Source organism: Macaca fascicularis, chromosome 7 (genome assembly GCF_037993035.2).
Source record: "Macaca fascicularis isolate 582-1 chromosome 7, T2T-MFA8v1.1".
In the NCBI taxonomy this organism is placed as follows: Eukaryota; Metazoa; Chordata; class Mammalia; order Primates; family Cercopithecidae; genus Macaca; species Macaca fascicularis.
The window spans coordinates 71,354,747-71,373,455 of record NC_088381.1 but is presented as its reverse complement, the minus strand read 5'-3'; the positions used below and the strand labels follow the sequence as shown (position 1 = coordinate 71,373,455).

Genomic DNA, 18,709 nt, shown 5'->3' with positions numbered 1-18,709 from the left:
CCCTTTCTATAACACAAACTCTTCTTTGAGATGGAAAATGGAGGGATTTAAGGAAAATAAGTGAGGTTTTATTGAGACATTGGATGTCCAGGTTTGAAGCTGAGGGGAAGACACATTTTTGAACACTTGCAATGTGTTAAGAACTATGTTAGGTACAGGGACAGATGCCAAGATAATAGTAGGTTTGTGCACTTTAGAGCTCACTATTCAATGGTGAATGGGGGTGTGGGTGTAAAAGGTATATATATCAAGTTAAAAATAAGCATAGTATAAAAGAGATATATAAACAGGGCAACAAGGGCATGGAAGAGAGATTATATATAACTTGGCATTGGGTGATGAGGACAAGTTTTACAGAAGAAAGATGATATTTGAACTGGGTTTTGGTATTCACAAATGGAACGGGAGATTCTTATCAGAGGCAGAGGAAAAATATGAAAATGTTAGAAAAATCAAAGAGGACATTTAGGGAGCTGTGTGGCATAAGAAGTGTACATGCATAAGTGTGGCTTAAGAACACACACATGCATAAATGCATGAGAGAGAACATGAGGGTATGCTCAGTGGCAAATTGAAGAGAATAAAGAGTGGCAGAACCTGAGGCTGTCAAGGAGATTGGGGCCAGACTATAAAGGGATCTGTTGAGACATTTAGACTTCCTTCTAAAGGAAATGTGGAGCCACAAAGCCTCTTATCAGAGGAAAGTGTTATGAACGGTCAGTAGTTTCCACCCTCGGGAGCTCATGGGTGGCAAGTCTTGGGCTTCTATTCTAACAATGGAACTATCCTAAAGGTGAAATCAGAGAGCTCCCAACCTTTGCCCATCAAAGTTTCACCAGGCTGTCCCAGGAAGCTGCAGGCCCCCACAGCCCTTTAGCCCCAGTTCCAGTCCTGCATGCAGAGCACCGGATGACAGCTGGTACAGGACAGTATGCACTTGGCCTGGCCCCAACATCGCCTCTCTGGACTGTCCTCTCCTCTGCACATTTTGGACCACATTTGCTTCGCATTATGGCCTACAACTCCTTGGAATTCTTGGGTCATCTTAGTTTGGCTCTGAGTTTGGTAGAACACGTTTTTTTCCGAACAATTCACTGAAGTGGTCCAGCCAGCAAGAAAAAGTCCTGGCTTGACTGGAGGAATGGCTCTTATAACTATTGAGAGTTAACTCTCAAGTAAGTACTCTCTAACTCTGGATGGAAGACTGGTGAGATGTGACACAGAACAGCCTTCAGTCCTAGCAGGAAGGGAGAGAGGTCTGCTCCCAAGTCCCCTCTTCCCTCCAGTCAATTGCCTTCCCAACTCACTGGCACCTGGGCTTAGGTGCTCAGGACCTTCACCTGGGTCCCCAACATCACTAGGTGTTAGGTACACCTCTCCTTGTTCTCCTTCTGCTTCCTGATGTACCTCTGATTTCTAGGAAACCTTCCAAACTGGCTATCATGTAGGCCACCAACATTCAACATGTCCCCAAACTGCAATTATTATCTTTCACCTGAATGCAAACCTTCTGCTCTTCAAATATAGTAATTTCACACCTGGGGCACTCCTCAAACTACTGAACAACCAGCATAGTGGGAGCACCAAACCCTCAGCCATAAACAAGGGAGCAGTGGTGCTGGTACAGACATGCTGATATCAGTCACTGGCATGCCTCTGCTGAAAGCTCTTTAAGTCTCCCCTGTTACATTCAGAATTAAGTTCAGCCTCTTCATCAAGGAATGCCAAATGCTGCTTTATCTGACTGCTGTCTTTTTCCGTTTCATCTCTTGTCACTCTCCTCCTTTTCTCACATACAAATACATCTTTTAAACCAGTCACACTGAACATTTTATTTCAAGCTCTAACTCTACCACAGAGCCTTTGCACAAAATCTTTCCACTCCTTCGCATGTCTTTTCTCCCTCTGTACCTGAAAACTCCTGCATATTCTTCAAGAATCACCCAAATTATGACCTTCTTTTGGTAGACTTTTACCACAACTGCCACCCCCATTAGATTAGGTGTTTTTGTAATATTCTTTGCATAGTTCCATAATGGCATGGGCCACACTGCATTAAATTAGAATGTTTATTGTTCTTCTTTCCCTGGTTACTGAGGGCACAAAATGGGTCTTTCTTATCTGCATCCATAGAGTTTAGTTAAGTGCATGATCCATAGTTGGTGGTTAAATATACATTTGTTACATAGATGGATCAACAAATACTTCATGTTCCTGACTTTTTCTGAACATGCCACACAAAAACTTATCTGTCACAGTCACATTTTTTCAGAAACATGCTGGATGACCAGAAGCTAACCCCCAAAATTAATTTGGGCTGAAATAATAATTAATAAGCTAGCATCATTCCCACCTCTCTCAGCAATTACATTTCAATATTATCTTCTTGAATCCTCAAAGCAAAGAAAAATCAGCACTATTATGCTAGCCTTTATTTAAGAGTGGAAAGATTAAATATGGGAGGAGTTAAGAGATATATAGTGTTTGGGTTTCACTTTCAGTGTCTTTGCTGATATTCTTCAAATTTCTTACATATGTTACAGAAACATACATGTCTTAATATGAAGAATAGATGTACAATTTCTGAACTACAGCACGGAAATTTGGAAAAGAGTTAAAAAAAAATAAGAGACTATTAATAACACTGTCAACTCCCAAAATCATGACACAGATGCCTTTCTTCTATTCCTTGGAGTTAATCTAGTTTTGTTCTGTGGCTTTCTGCTGGTCAGGAGGTGTGTGCTATAAGTTTCATCTGAGATTATTCTAATATATCCAAAACTCCCTTGGTGGTATTTGGAACATCAGGAGAAGTCTTTTGGCAGATATGTAATCCCCCAATAGGTATTATCATCTTTTCCCTTAGTATTCAGACTTTTACTTCAAACTTCAAATTTTAGCTGGGCCCACCTCAAATAAAGACTATGTTTTCTAAACTCTCTTGCAGCTACCTATGGTTATAGGCCCATTTTTTTTCCAGCTGATGGGATTAAGAAGAAATATTATATATTGCTTTTGGAAAGATAGAAAACAGGCGTTTCTTTTTGTGTTCTTCTTGCTACTGTCTGGGATGCAGATGCAATGACTGATGCTTCAGCAGCCATTCTAGACCAAGAGTAGAAGCAACACACAGTAGACCCAGACAACTGCAGAAGCCAGGTCTCTGACACCATGCAGCCATGACACTAGGACTGGTCTTCCAGTGTGTAAAATTCCACAGGAAAGAGAACTAGACTTATGCCTTATGAAAGCTACTACTATGATACGTTGTCCATCTCTTGCAGCTAAACCTAATCCTAACTAAATACATATGACATCTAAAACAGCCTAAATTTGACCTAGCATATTCTATCTCTCACTCTACCACTGCCTTTGTTATCCCTTCTTATCCTTTCTTCGCAGGTCTTGTACACTTCATTATTCAAATAACTAAGTTACTTCCTTCTGAATGCTGAAAGGCCTTGCTCCATTTTCATCTGTTTTAAGTCAGTCCAACCTCCTAGATTCTGCTCCTGTGTAATCTCCTTCCCAGCTCCCTTCCAGTAAGAGGGCATATTTCCTACCATGTGACTCCAAAGAATTCTGGATTCTGGGTTTGTTGTTGTTGTTGTTGTTGTTGTTATTTGAGACAGAGTCTTGCTCTGTCACCCAGGCTGGAATGCAGTGGTGCGATCTCGGCTCACTGCAACCTCCACCTCCCAGGTTCAAGCGATTCTCCTGTCTTAGCCTCCCAAGTAGCTGCGATTACAGGTGTGTGCCACCATACCTGGCTAATTTTTGTAGAGATGGGGTTTAGTAGAGATGGGTTTCACCACGTTGTCCAGGCTGGTGAGAATATTTTTTTAACTGTCAGAATTCTTACATAGAATGTTCTGTTGTGTTATGAAGAAAAATAAGCCGATGTTGTTGTGTACCAAATGCTAAGCTATACTTTTATAGATTATCTCATTTCATCCTACAATAACTTTATGATATAGATATGCTTATCCACATTTTATATATAAGAAAACTGAAGTTTGGGAAAATTTAATTACTTGCCTAAGTTGTCATAACAAGCAACTGCCAGATCTAGCATATGAACCATATCTGTCTGATTCTGAAATGGATAAATTTTCCAGTAGGTCTTGCTACTTCCTAGCATTATGTTTGGTGGTCTGAGTACATATGATCTTAAAATCTGTGAAGATCAGTGACCATGTCTTATTTCTTAGAGTCTAGTGCAGCTTCTGGCCTGTACCACATATGTAAAATATATGCTGCTTGAGAAGATCACAGATGAAGCCTGCAATTACTTGGATGCACAGTTTTTCATGTTCGAGCACCCAGCACCTGAAAACCCTGCCAAGATCCCCAGAGTCTCAGTGGTTTGTTCTGGGGAGCTCAAATGCTATGGTGGGGAGATAACAGTGGAAGATAATACTCATATATGGAACAACTTAAATAACCACTTAGAATTCTGACTGAGAAGCCAAGAAGAAGCCCAACTCTTCTACTTCCAGCTTGCTCCAGTTCAAGCACAGGAATGGAGAATAACTCAGAACAATCTTGAAAGGATCCATGGTAATCTTGAGGCTACCCATGAGTCCCATTCTAAGTACAATGGCAGCTTGCATAGGCCTCAGGGGTGACCTAACTCTACATATAAAATGTTATAAAGTGGCTAGCTTCTATGCATAAGGAAACTAAAAATCTGGAAATGGGGTTGCTGAGCTCACATAGGCTGGCTTTTTTCTCTGACATATACACTCTGTGTGTCTGATGATGAAGCAGCAGTAGCATAGCTGCTAGTCCAATCCAATGGTTGGAGACACAGAACTTGCTGTGAACCTCGGGCCTATGGGATGGCTTCTCCTTCCTGCCCTGGTGTCTCCTCTTCTTCCTCTCCCTCATCCTTATTCGAGGCACACTCCTGGATCCTCCGGTCCAGCTCGGACAAGCTCCCTTCCTGGTCTGAGCTGCTGTCTGTACTGTAATCAATCTCCTCCATGCAGGCAGGTTCATCCTCCAGTTCCGAAGGGGCGCTGCCACTGCTGCTGCTGCACCTGCCATTGGGTCCCAGGAAATATGGAGAAGAAAGGAAGAAGAGGAAGGTAGACAGGGAAAATGTACAAAGGGAAAGGGAAATAGAAGGAGGAAGATGGGGAAGAGGAGAGAGAAATGAAAAGAGAATTTAGCCAAAAAAGGGAACACATTCAATTGGTTGGAACAGGAGAGTGGAGAGTGGAAGTTTCCTGCTCTGAGTTTTAATCTCAGGTCACTGCTCCTTTAAATGTGTCATATGCACACTCCCCTGTGTCCTCAACCTTGAGGCTGGGGGGAAAGTTGTATACAATTTGCAGGCTTCTTTCTTCCTTTGCCAGCAGAGTCTGCATTTCTTAGCCCTATTTCCAATCAGAAGATGTGCACAGCCTCACATATTTAGAATTTTTCAAAGTAGTTTAGGCTTTAAGTGAACAATCAGAGAAGGCCATCCTTGAGTGTCTGAGAATGCCATGTCATTTTCTTCCAAGAGAGAGTGGGATTGGAATGCAGGTAGACAGAACTCAAAGCCCTCATGTTTCCTACTCCAATAAACAGCACTATGAGTCATATTGCATGATTCTCCTTCATCATGATGAATGATTTATAGGAGCTGGAAAATTAATCCAGGTTGAAATTAACACATGAGAGAGTAAGTGGGCAAACAGCACTCTGCTTCTACAGTGTTTGTGCTTTCTCACTTATGCCCTCTCTCCAGTTTATTAACAAATGGAAGATCAACAGGGGTTGACCAGCAAGAGACAGAAGAGGACAGTAGAAATGAACAATAACAAAAACTTTACTGCATATTGTGAGCAGGGGGAGTTTCCTCCCAAGGAGCTGTATGTCTCCCTCATTTGCATGAGGCACCTTCGTTCCTGAAGACTTTCTAATCACTCCCTACTTAGGACTTAACCAATTAGGATTAGCAGCGTGCTGGGTTTCTACTCCGTGATTTATAGAAGGCAAGCACTTCATAAATCAGGCAGAGCTGTTCATCCACCTGCCTCTCCATAAACAATGAAAATGGGTAATCAGCGGCATGGTTACATGTTAGCTCGGGAAATGAATCAAAGACCAGTGTCTTAATTGTCTGCTGACTGATGTGAGCTGGTTCTGTGCTCTCCAGGCTGCGGTACCCGGAACTGAAGGTCTGGTGGGACATTGCCTGAATGGAGAGGAAGGGGAAGAGATATGAAACTTGTTTCTACAGCACCACAACATTAAATTGTTATCATATTTTACAGGCTGACTTGTGGGTAATAAAGTAGCTGAGTAAAGGAAGGCAAGAGCTGCCCCAGCTGCAACACAGGCTCAAGTCATCAAGAACCCTGGGAGCCTGTGCCTCACCTGCCATCATGCTAGGTATGGAGGTGTCAGTGTCATGCAATGTCAAGAGCCTGTGTTTAAATATTGGCTGTGGGACTTTGGAAAAACTGCTTAATCTCATAGAATGTCAATAATAATACCTCAATAGTTGCATTGAATACTAAATGAGAAAACACATGGATGTTGTCTAGCAGAGTATTCTGTGAAATAAAGACAATCACCACATTTTAATTCCATTTCTCTGCTGTCAATTCTGAAGAACATAGTGAAACATGGTGTGGAAGGAGAGCATGCATGTAGATTTGTTGCTTCACACCTGGGTTACCGCAATAACTACTGCAAAACCAGCCAAATTGGGACCACTAATAATTTATCTAAAACATCATTTTTATTATGCCACTTTCAAACTGTAGAACTCGCAATGATGCTCCCTTGCCTATTAGTGCAATGTGAGTATTGATGAACAGGGCTTTCCTACAGTGTCCACTGTAGGAACAGTGTAGGAACAACAAGGCCAATCTTGCTTAAGTAAGGTCCTGCCTTACATCCTGCACAGTTGGCTCTAGTCACTCATGAACTTGCAGTTCTCCTGCTCATCAAGTTGTCAAGTTGTACTTGTTGTGATCATTTAGACATACCAGACGTAATGTTTTCCCAAGCCTTCACAATTTCATAAAATGGTCTGCCAACCCCTCAATGTACAACCAAATGCAGCATTTTTTAAAAGCTCATTTTAATTTCTATGAAATGACTATTTTGATAACTCCATCTCTTAATGAAATTTCCATTTTCTAAATATGAGCCTTTACAAATTAATTTATTTTTATCATTAACATGGTTATAGTCTTATTGTCAATAAGACCCATGCCTCTGTCAGATTTATGTTTATTTTATACTATAGAACACCTAGAATGTAATGAGATCATACTAGACATGCAATAAAGAGTTCTTGAATTGAACATATAACAGGGGTATATATAGAATAACCCATATTTGAAACATCTTTTGTGGAATTACTTTTTTATTTATTTTTTAAAGATTTTTATATATGGATTATACCACAATTATTGTGTCTGTGAATTTTAGTGATTTATAACAAATATGGTTTTCTTTGTCATTTATATAAAACACATGTAATATGTTTATATATAATAATATACATTTGATATATATAATAAAATAAATATAATAGATTCCACAAATAGAATATATAATAATTATTACATATGATATATTATGTAACATAATATATTATAAACATATATATAAATTTAGGAGTCTTAAATCATTTAATTTTATCTCTCACTCATTTGCCCAAATGCAATGTAAGCATTCTAATAATTAAGGAATTAAGATATATATTCAAGGACTTTCACTTCTGAAAAGATGAAGAAGTATTTCTACCTTTTCCTCTTCCTAATTTCCTTCAATATTATAGATTAAAATATTATATATTAAAAAAATAAGAAGACACTGTAAGGTGGATGGAGTGGGGAGAGAAAAAGGCAGACCATATCAGGGCCTCAGGACCAGCAGGTGGAATTGGCAATGATCTGTCTGGGTTTCCTTCAGACCTCATGTACTCTAGACTTGGAGCTAGAACAGCTGAGAGCTAGAAATGTCAATAGGTGCAGATGATTAAAAGCCCCAACAAGAGCTTGTTTCCTCTAGCCACACGATGAGGAAGGGGGCAGCTTATCAAGAAAGAAAAGTTTGTTCTACTCCAGGCAAACACTACAGAATAACCAGTAGTCCCACCCCCATCCCCACCGACAAAAGCAGGGGGCCTAGGCTTCTACTCTCACCAGACTGTTAGAACATGCCCCAAACCCCCATCTCCCTCATGCTGATGAGGAGGAGCAGGGAGAGAAGGCGGGGCGGGAGCCAAGACTTTTATCCCCACTGGGTAATAATGTGGCTTCCTCTCTTTCAATATCAGTAGAGGTTGTGTGGGGAACCTGGACCTCTACACGCAATTGTTGGTAACAAGACTGTCCCCTACCATTGGAGGGCATTGAGGAGGAACTCCTGCTGCTTCTGGCCAGAGTGGGATCAGCAAAGGCCTAGTGGGGAGCTGGAATTCCCACCATGGCCCAGCAGTAGCAAGGGGCGTCTCCCCACACTGGGTGCCCCTGGAGGCCTAGTGGGGAACCTAGACTTCCACCCAACATCTGACAGTAACAAGCTCCCTTTTTCTGTTGTCTGAATGGTGTCAGAGAAGATCAGCTCAAACAGAAGTTTTAAATAAGATCCATAGCCTCATAGAGTAATACTCAAAATATCCAAGTTTCAACAGAAAATCACTCATCATACCAAGAATCAGGATAATCAAGACATGCCAACACCAAGATGATACAGCTGTTAGAATTATCTGACAAGGATTTTTAAAGCATGTAAGTGTTCTCATGAGTAATTATGGACACACATGAAACAAATGAAAAAAATAAAATGTCTCAGGAAAGAAACAGAAAATCCCAGCAATAAAGGTAGGGAAAATGAAGAAGAATAAATGGAAACTGGAGAGGTGGGAAATCCAATAACAGAATTATAGAACTCAGTAAAAAACACAATGTCTCAGCAAAGAGATGGAAGCTATAAAGAAAAATGAAATGAAAATTTTAGAATGAAAAAATATCAAAAGCTAGATAAAGGAAACTCAATAGAGGGACTCAACAGTAGAAAGGAGAAGGCAGAGGAAAGAATCAGTGAAGCTGAAAGTAGAAAAGTAGAAAAAAACCCAGTCTGAACAAAAGCATGAAAATAGACTTAAAAAAAAAATAGAACATTAAGACCCTGTAGGACTATTATGAAAGATTTAATCTTCATTTCACCATTGTCCCAAAAGAAGAGAGTCTGTGAAGGTATCCAAAGAAATAATGTCTGAAAATGTGCTAAACTTTGCAAAAGACATAAACCTACAGATACAAGAAACTTAGAAAACCCCCAAACAGATAAAGCCAAAGAAATCAAGGCAAAGACAGATCATAGCTAAACTTCTTCAACTAAAGACAAACTTAAAATCTTGAAAGCTGTGGGAGAAACTTTAGGGGAACAATGACATAGGGAAAAACAATTAGAATGGCAGCAAAGTTCTCACCAGAAACCACAGAGGCCAGAAGAAAATGGCACACTATTTTTCAAGTGTTGAAAGCAAAGAACTGACAACCGAATACTCTAAAACTAGCAAAGATATCCTTCCAGAATGAAGGGAAACTTAAAACATTCTCATGGAAAGTAAAGTTTTGATAATTTTTCGCCAACAAATCTACCCTAAAAGAATGGCTAAGGGAAACTCTCTAAACGTAAGTAAAATAAAAAGAAATGTTTAACCGAAGCAGGCAGAACAGGCAACAAAAGAGTAAAAATATGAACAAATACAGATTTTTTTCCCTAAGTTATTAAGATGATGTTTAACAGTTGAATTAAAATTTAGAAAATTGTGTGGTGTTTTTTACTATATAATATAAATATTTAAGATGTTCAACAACACTGGCTGTGAGGGAAATGCAAATTAAGACTATGATGAATATCACTGCCCACTTATGAAAAGAAATACAATTTTAAAGTAGTCACTATACCAAATGCTGGAGAGCAGACAGATGAGCCAGATCTCTAATACATTCCTGGTAGGAGTGTACAGCTGTTCTGGAATATAGTTTGTTAGTTTCTTTAGAAACTCAAAACACACTTTGCAAAATGAACCACAGTTACACTCTTGGACATTACACCCAGATGTCCACACTGACACCTGTACATGATAGTTTACAGCAGCTTGATTTGTAATAGCCAAACCTAGAAACATCAAAATGTCTAAAAATAGGTGAATGATTAATGAACTGTGGGACCTGCATACCAGGGAATACTACTCAGCCACAAGAATAAATGTATTATTATTAATATTGATATTAATAGTTTTGCTGTTTGAACATTAACCAGTTAAAACTTTAATGTAATAATTTAAAAAAATTCATCCACAACAGAACAAAGATATGTAAAATGCTTAGTCATAAAGGCAATAAAAACTATGTAGGTTTACATGAAAAAAGGACCAAATTTCAGTATGGGTGATAAAGTGACACTTAAATGCATACAAAGAAAATTATAAACTATTTTGAAGTAAATATTTTACTCAATTATTAAAATTTTTGAAATTGTTTGAAATGTAACTAGAAGACCAAATCACCAACAAAAACATGGAATTGGGTTAAAAGAAAAAATTATTTAAAGAAAGGGTCATGAGGGGTTACTTGCTCTATTCATGTTAGGACTCTTTATAAGCTAGTCTAACAAAACATAGTAAAGCTAAAGAAATAAAAATATAGTGCAATAGAAGAGAAAGTTGGAAATGAAAACATCATTATGTATACAAGCTATTACACTATAAGAGGGTTTTTTTTGTTTGTTTGTTTCTCCAAATAGAGCACCTGTGCAACAATTTTGGCATGAAAACAAGTTATAACCCTATCTCACACCATGATAAAAATGTAATTCTAAATGGCTTGAAAATATTAAGAAAATACATTTAAAAAACCAAAAGAAAACACAATTAATGTTTTCTCAAACTTATGATGGAATTCTTTCTAAATTTGACACCAAAGTCAATTGAACTCTTTAAAAAAATCTTTTAGAAATGAAACAGAAATCTAAAACCTGGTCAACATATTTGAAAGCCATATAAAAAACCAGAAAAGTTTTGCAATGTGGAAAACCATCGAATGGTCATTATCTGGAGTACTTAAAGAATTCTTATAACTTGGCCAAACAAAATCCTCACCAATGAAAAATGATCAGGGGTATGAAGAGAAAACTTACAAATGTAGAATACGGGAATTAAAAAAATAAGGAAAAAATTAAAAAGTGAGGCTTACGCTAAGTAAAATAAGAATAGTTACTATAATGGGATGTCACTGTTCATGTATAAAATTGACACTAAATATGTAAGAAGATTATTAAGTGTTGCAGTAGAGAGGGTCTAGGTAAACTGATACCTTTGCAAGTGCTGAATGGTGGCACAGTCTTTCCAGAAAGTGATCTTCAAGAATTATCAAAAGCTTTTAAAAAAAGACACAATCTTTCACCCAGATATTCGACATCTTATTAGTAAAAAGGTTGGGCAGAGATATTTATTTTGCATACCAGGAAGTTCATTCTAGCATTGTTTACAGAAGGAAGAACACACAAGCAAACAAACAAACAAAAACAAACAAAAACAAACAAACATTCTGATATAAGATAGTTGGTATAAGATACTTGTCTTTTCTGAACTCTCAAAAAATAAAAGTCCAAAAAAAATTCAATTACACTGAAATTAGAAATCAGCTTTAACCTCAAACTATAGAGTATGAAAAATATGTGCTAAATATACTTAAGTTTGGAAAATTTAAAGAAAGAACTAAGAATGGATAAATTATTTTCCAGTATGTCAAGCAGGCTGAGGAGTCTTCTGAAAATTACTAAGCATTCTGATAAGACCAACCAAAAATCTCTCTGAGGAATTTTAGGTTCCTGAGATTAAACTAGGAAAAGTAAGAAACATACGTGTATTAGTCAGGGTTCTCTAAAGGGACAGAACGAATAGGATCGATGAATATATGAAGGGGAGTTTATTCGGATAATTGACTCACATGATCACAAGGTGAAGTCCCACAATAGGCTGTCCACAAACTGAGGAGCCAGAAAGCCAGTCTGAGTCCCCAAAACCTCAAAAGTAGGGAAGCTGACAGTGCAGCCTTCAGTGTGTGGCTGAAGGCCTGAGAGCCCCTGGCAAATCACTGCTGTAAGTCCGAGAGTCCAGAAGTTGAAGAACTTAGAGTCCGATGTTCAAGGGCAGGAAGCATCCAGCATGGGAGAAAGATGAAGGCCAGAAGACTCAGCCAGTCTAGTCCTTCCATGTTCTTCTGCCTGCTTTATTCTAGCTGTGCAGGCAGTTGATTAGATGGTGCCCACCCAGATTGAGGGTGGATGTGCCTCTCCCAGTCCGCTGACTCAAATGTTAATCTCCTTTGGCACATCCAGAAATAATACGTTGCATCCTTCAATCTAATCAAGTTAACACTTAGTATTAACCATCACAATATGTATCAGGCGGCAATGTTATCACCAAAGCACAGTGTGCATGGCTAGGACTAAAGGGACATCAGGCCAGGATCATTTTTCCATGACATGCACAGCTAATTCAGATGAATTGTCTTCATGTGAGGTAAGATGAAGAACAAATCAAGACTTGATATACCCAATAAATATATACAAGTATTACCGAATATAAATTTTAAAGAATTTTAAGATTTTAAAATATAGAATTTCAAGCTACATTTTTAACATTTATTTTAGGTTCAGGGGTACACGAGAAGGCTTGTTATACAGGTAAACTTGTGTCATGGGGGTTCATTGTACAAATTATTTCATCACTCAGCTATTAAGCCAGTACCTAAGAGTTCTCTTTTCTGCTCCTCTCCCTCCTCCCCGCCTCTACCCTCAAGTAGATTCTAGTGTCTGTTGTTTCCTTTTTGGATTCAAAAGTTCTCATCATTTAGCTCCCACTTATAAGTGAGAACATGTGGTATTTGATTTTCTGCTCTTGCTTTAGTTTGCTGAGGATAATGGCCTTCAGCTCCATCCACGTTCCCCCAAAAGACAAGATCTCATTCTTTTTTATGGCTGCATAGTATTCCATGGTGTATATGTACCACGTTTTCTTTACCCAGTCTATCATCGATGGGCATTTAGGTTGATTCCATATCTTTGCTATTGTGTATCATGCTGCAATAAACATTCATGTGCATGTGTCTTTGTGGTAGAATGATTTATATTCCTCTGGGTATATACTCAGTAATGGAATTGCTGGGTTGAATGGTAGTTCTGCTTTTAGCTCTCTGAGGAATCAGCATTGTGTTTTCCTCAAAGGTTGAACTAATTTACACTTCCACCAACAGTATATGCGTTCACTTTTCTCCACTACCATGCCAGCATGTGTTAGTTTTTGACTTTCTAATGATACCCATTCTGACTGGTGCGAGATGGTATCTCATTGTTGTTTTCATTTGCATTTCTTCAATGATCAGTGATGTTGAGCTTTTTTTTTTTTTCATATTCTTGCTTGACACATATTTGTCTTCTTTTGAAAAGTGTTCATGTCCTTTGCCCATTTTTTAATGGGGTTGTTTGTTTTCCTCTTGTAAATTTGTTTCAATTCCTTATAGATGCTGGATATTAGATTGTTGTCAAATATATAGTTTGCAAATATCTTCTCATTCTATAGGTTTTCTATTTACTGTGTTGATAGTTTATTTTGCTCTGCAGAAGCTGTTAAGTTTAATTAGGTCCCAGTTGTCAATTTTTGATTTTGTTTCATCTAGGACCTTCATCTAGGATCCTTGACAAAGTGGACAAAAATAAGCAATGGGAAAAAGACTACCTAGTCAATAAATGGTGCTGGGATAACTGGCTAGTCATATGCAGCAGATTGAAGCTAGACCCCTTTTTTGCACTATATATAAATACTTCAAGATAGATTAAAACCTTAAATGTAAAACCCAAAACTATAAAAACTCTGGAAGACAACCTAGGCAATAATACTATCCTGGCCATAGAAATCAGAAAAGATTTCATGACAAAGACACCAAACACAGTCCAGCTACTTTTTAGACAACAGAGCAGAGTTGAAGAATAAAATAGTAAATCTCCAAAAAATATGTATCCTGGTGCTTTAATAAAACTCTGGAGAAGTTTTTTCCTGTTATTTTGTGCTTCTTTCTTCATCCATTTAATAATTTATTTACCAAATATTTATTCAGGACCAGGTGCAGTGGCTCATGCCTATAGTCTCAGCACTTGGTAGGTATACAGGGGCAGATTACTTGGGCCCAGGAGTTCAAGACCAGCCTGGGCAACAAGGCAAAACCCCATATCTACAAAAAATACAAAAATTAGCTAGCCATAGTGTCATGTGCCTGTAGTTCAGCTAGCTACTCAGGAGGCTGAGGTGGGAGGATCACCTGAGCCCAGGAGATCGAAACTGCAGTGAGCTGAGATTGCGCCACTGCACTCCAGCCTGGGTAACAGAGTGATTCTGTCTCAAAACAACAACAACAACAAAAACCAAAGAAAAACAAACAAAAAAAAGCACCTACCATGAAATTAAAGATAAAAGATGAGAAGAATACATTATCATAGTTCAAAAAAAATGAAGGTGATTAAAATTTATGGAAACCATAATCATATTTGAAGCAACAAGAATTAGGGTAGAAACCACTGGGGGGAAAATCAATGACAAGAAAATCAGAGTTGTGAAATTTATGTAAAATATACTGGACATATCCAAGGAATAAAAAAATAATAAATATGAAAGAAACATTGAAAAAAACCAATGTAGCAGAGAAAATTACAATTCAAATACATAGTATGTAAGAAAGAAGTTAATAGCAGAGAAGATAACAGATGTGAGAGTAAAACAACAAAGAATCAATGTAATGGGAAAATATATTGTTTAAAGACATAATAGAAAAAAGACTCAAAGACAGAAAAAATTACTTGTAGCTCAAAATGCTGCATCATATGCCAGAAATAAGAACAGACTGAATGATCCACAGCAACATATAATCTTACTTATTCAATCATCCATTCAATCCTGCAACATTGAGTACTGTTTCTATGTCAAACAGGGTGCTTGGAGCTGAGAAACACATAAGGCACTATAGCAGTTTCAAATTCAAAGATAAAGGAAAAAAGTATACAAACATGTAAGTAGAAAAATAAATCTTCTAAAGTGAGAAACATAGACTGATTTTAATGTTCTCTACTGTGGGGTAAGTGTCCCCAATGACGGAAAAGGCCAAAAGAAATTAAAGTCTGACCAAATAGTTTTCTAAAAAGCCAAGTTGTTTTGCAAAAGAAAGACACTGTCTAACATGCAAGACCTCAAGAAATATAAAAGCTATTTGCTTTCCTTGGGAATGGGCATGTAGAAGGTAGAGGGAGACAGTACTTGAGAAAGTCTAGGAAACCCAAAGATTAATAAAGTGAAGATCTCAAATGGGGAATGCATGGTCAGAAAAGTGTTGATGAGCATAGAACTATGTTATAATAAATATATAACTAAAGATAATCTAGAAATGATATTTACAAAACAGAATATAAATGCTATCAATCTTGTCAATGGAAAGTGATGCTATAACTAATAAAAATAAGAAGGTATGCATGAGAAAGAAAAGGCATATTGTAATAATTTATCTTTTACAGCAGAAGTCAATAGACAATATGTTAATTTAAGAAAAACACACAAAACATAGAGATTTAAATATGGGAAAATAATGTTAGCAATGCAACAAAGTTAGAAAATCTAATTACCAGAAGGGGGAAAAGGTTGACAAAATGTAGACATCATAGGTTATACAGATGTAGAGTTGACAATTACATTTGTGAATCATAAACTGTGTAATTCTTGTTGGTGAAAACTTGAGGCCGCATCAGAAACAAATACAAAATTACCATGCAGGTATTTTTTTTTAAACCCAGGGTATATGGAACTCTCTTGAGATGGGGTGAAGACTACAGTGTGCTGAAGATACACTCACAATAACAAATCATAAGTCAAATAAGGAAATAATCCACCTTGAGCAAGACTCAGCAGATACAAAAAGCAGCAAAAGCAGACACTCACAAACTTGAAATATTATGACCATTTGGAAAAGACTATAGAATGGTTATATTTGAAATAATTAATAAATTAGAATAAGTTCTGGAAGCATATTGAAAGAACAATATATTTTTTGGGGAAAAAAGTAGATTTAAATATTAAACAGATATTTCTCTAAATGAAAAAATATTTTAACAAAAAGCTTAATAGAATGGTTAAATGTCACAAAAGACATAGTTCAGCAATGATAATAAACAAGAAGGAATTTTTTAAAAGTAGTGTTTAGGGTAAATTGGTAAGAGTTAATATTTAAAAAGATAATAGTTGAAAGATGATCATCTTGAAGAAATACTCTAGAAACCAGAAAAAAATAGGAAATACATGAAGTTCATAATTAAATGCATCATAATAAACATCAATAAAGAAGGGCAAATCTTAGAAAACTTGAGAAATAAAGACAGATTATCCTTAAATAAGTGACATTTAGATCAACAATAAATTTTCCATAAAGACAAATTAAATAAGGGAAACTAGGTGAAAGGAACTTTCTGTGGTATCTTTGAAATGTTTCTATAAATGTAAAATTATTCTAAATTTAAAGTTTAATTTGCAAAAGCAAAAACAAACAAATAAATAAAAATGTTAAAGCCAGGCAGAAAAAAGAAATTAATTAATGTCTTGACAATGCTGAGGGAAAATGAACCCCAAACTGCAATTCTATACTCAAAAAAATCCCTTTATTTCTTTCACATGAGGATGAAATAAATACATCTTCCTATGGAGGAACCACTGCTAAAAAAAAAACTACTATAGTATATAGCTCAGTAAGAAGAAAATGGAGCTCAAGAAATACACGCAAATGCAAAGATAATTTTTTAAAAAACAAAAAAAAAAAACTAAAAATGCCAGATAAAGACTGGAAAGTATACTCTTGTAGGCTGACAGTGGTTATAACTAGAGAATGAGAATAAGATGATATAAGGTATAGGTTATATTTTTATGTATCAATATTTTCTATATTTTTCTCAAGGCTTAAAATGAGTATTTTAATGAGAAAAAAGAGAATATTATAATGTTTTACATGTAAAAACATAAAAGAAAAGCTAGGAAAAGAAAAGAGGGGGAAAAAAGAGAAAGAAGGAAAGAGTAAAAAGAGAAAAAGGAAAAAGTAGAAGGAAGAAAGGAAGGAAAAAAGAAAGGGAAGGAGGGCCAGAAGGAGGGAAGATAAAAGAAAGAAGGACCAAAAGGGGATGGATACAAAAAGATGAAACACTGTTGTTAGGTGTCCCTGGCAAGTGGTCAGAGTCACTGTGTTCTGCCACCACTTAACCCATTATCTTATTCCCTTTGAACAAAGTCGTTCAGATCAAGCAAAATGCAATAAAACTGCCTTGACACTCCTGCCAACCTTTCCATCTTGAAGGCAAAGTTTGCATCCAGCTCTTTGAAATCTTCCTTGAGAACTTCAGCCTCTCCCTTCTTTCACTTGTCTGAGCACTTCATTGGAACACTCTCTTTGACTGGATACTTGTATTTTGTTTAACATGACTGGCAGTGGTAAGAAGCAATTCTGTGTGTGTTGACCTCCTACTGGTTTCACGACTGCTACTTGCACTGCCCTTGTGCCCAGGGCAGTGTGGAATACTTAATAGATACCAAATCGCCTTCAATCTCATTAACCATTTGCTCATTCCAGATAATTCCCCATTCTTATAAAGAGCCTCACCCTTAAGTTAGCCTAGCAGACCAGAAGAGCAACACAGCCCTGGTGTCCAGGACAACCTTCTTCTAAGGGCAGCGTTCTACATGCCAGAGAGCAGACAACAGCTTCTAAAATAAAGCTCCAACATCATTCGAAGTTGCTCTCTCTGCAGCTCACAGATTCAGCTCTCTCAGGATGAAATACATATGTTAAGGCATGGTTACAGTAACTTCAGCAATAGTAGATGTTAGCTATTCTCTCTCTCTCCTCCCTCTTGATTTTTCAAAGCTGATGAATTCAATTCATACTCACCATTTGCGACTGAAATTAAATATAAATAAAAAGGAACAGCATTATAGCATCATGCATAAATCAAACAGTAGTTCCATTGATAGAATGGGCTTTAATATTGAGATGTGGGAAATAAATGGAGAAAACACCTGAAAATCGATTTTATTTCCTCCTTTCACCAGGAAGCTTTGATGTCCTGTGAACACACATTCAAAAGTAAAGTTACTTTGGGTGGTATTGGAGAGTCATGGTGTAGGGGCGAAGTATAAATCAGAAACAAAACATAAAATTGGAGTCAGATAAGTAATTGTGGGTTTGAATCCTTCTCCAAATACCAAGTGAGAAACAGGAATTTGCGTTCTCTGAGCTTTGCTGTCTTCATCTGTAAAATGGGAATTTTATTGTTTTTCTTCTTGAAATTATATACATAGAAATGAATGCCATAGCATAAACCTCTTCTTTTTGAAATGAAGCACTTAGAAACAAATGCCATAGCACAAAACCTCACACATAGTCACTCGACTGAATTTTTATTCTCCTTTCCTTTCTACACTTTGGACAAAGTATGAAAATAATTTTCTCCTGGCAAGTTCACCATCCTCATCCTCAAACATAAACCTATATAAATGCAGCTTTCAGACAGTCTCTAAGCAAAGCCATTAAGAAGACTCTATCCCTTGCCGTTCTTCCAAGCCAGGCTATACAGCAATTTGCAACTTTATGATGTGATAAAT

At 37.2% G+C, this 18,709-nt stretch overlaps 1 protein-coding gene across 3 annotated transcripts in view; it reads right to left on the bottom strand.

Annotated features, from left to right (window-relative positions):
• AGBL1 (AGBL carboxypeptidase 1) overlaps positions 1-18,709 on the bottom strand; it is a 947,782-nt gene that overhangs the window by 93,967 nt on the left and 835,106 nt on the right. For 2 of the 3 annotated variants that reach the window (XM_015453343.4, XM_015453344.4), the window contains exon 23: positions 2,418-5,042. The exons of the other annotated variant lie outside the window; for it this stretch is intronic. In XM_015453343.4, the coding sequence (XP_015308829.3) occupies positions 4,835-5,042 (208 nt within the window). In that variant the 3' untranslated portion in view covers positions 2,418-4,834. Of the gene's footprint in view, positions 1-2,417; positions 5,043-18,709 lie in introns of those variants that run through there. 3 annotated transcript variants of the gene reach the window in all.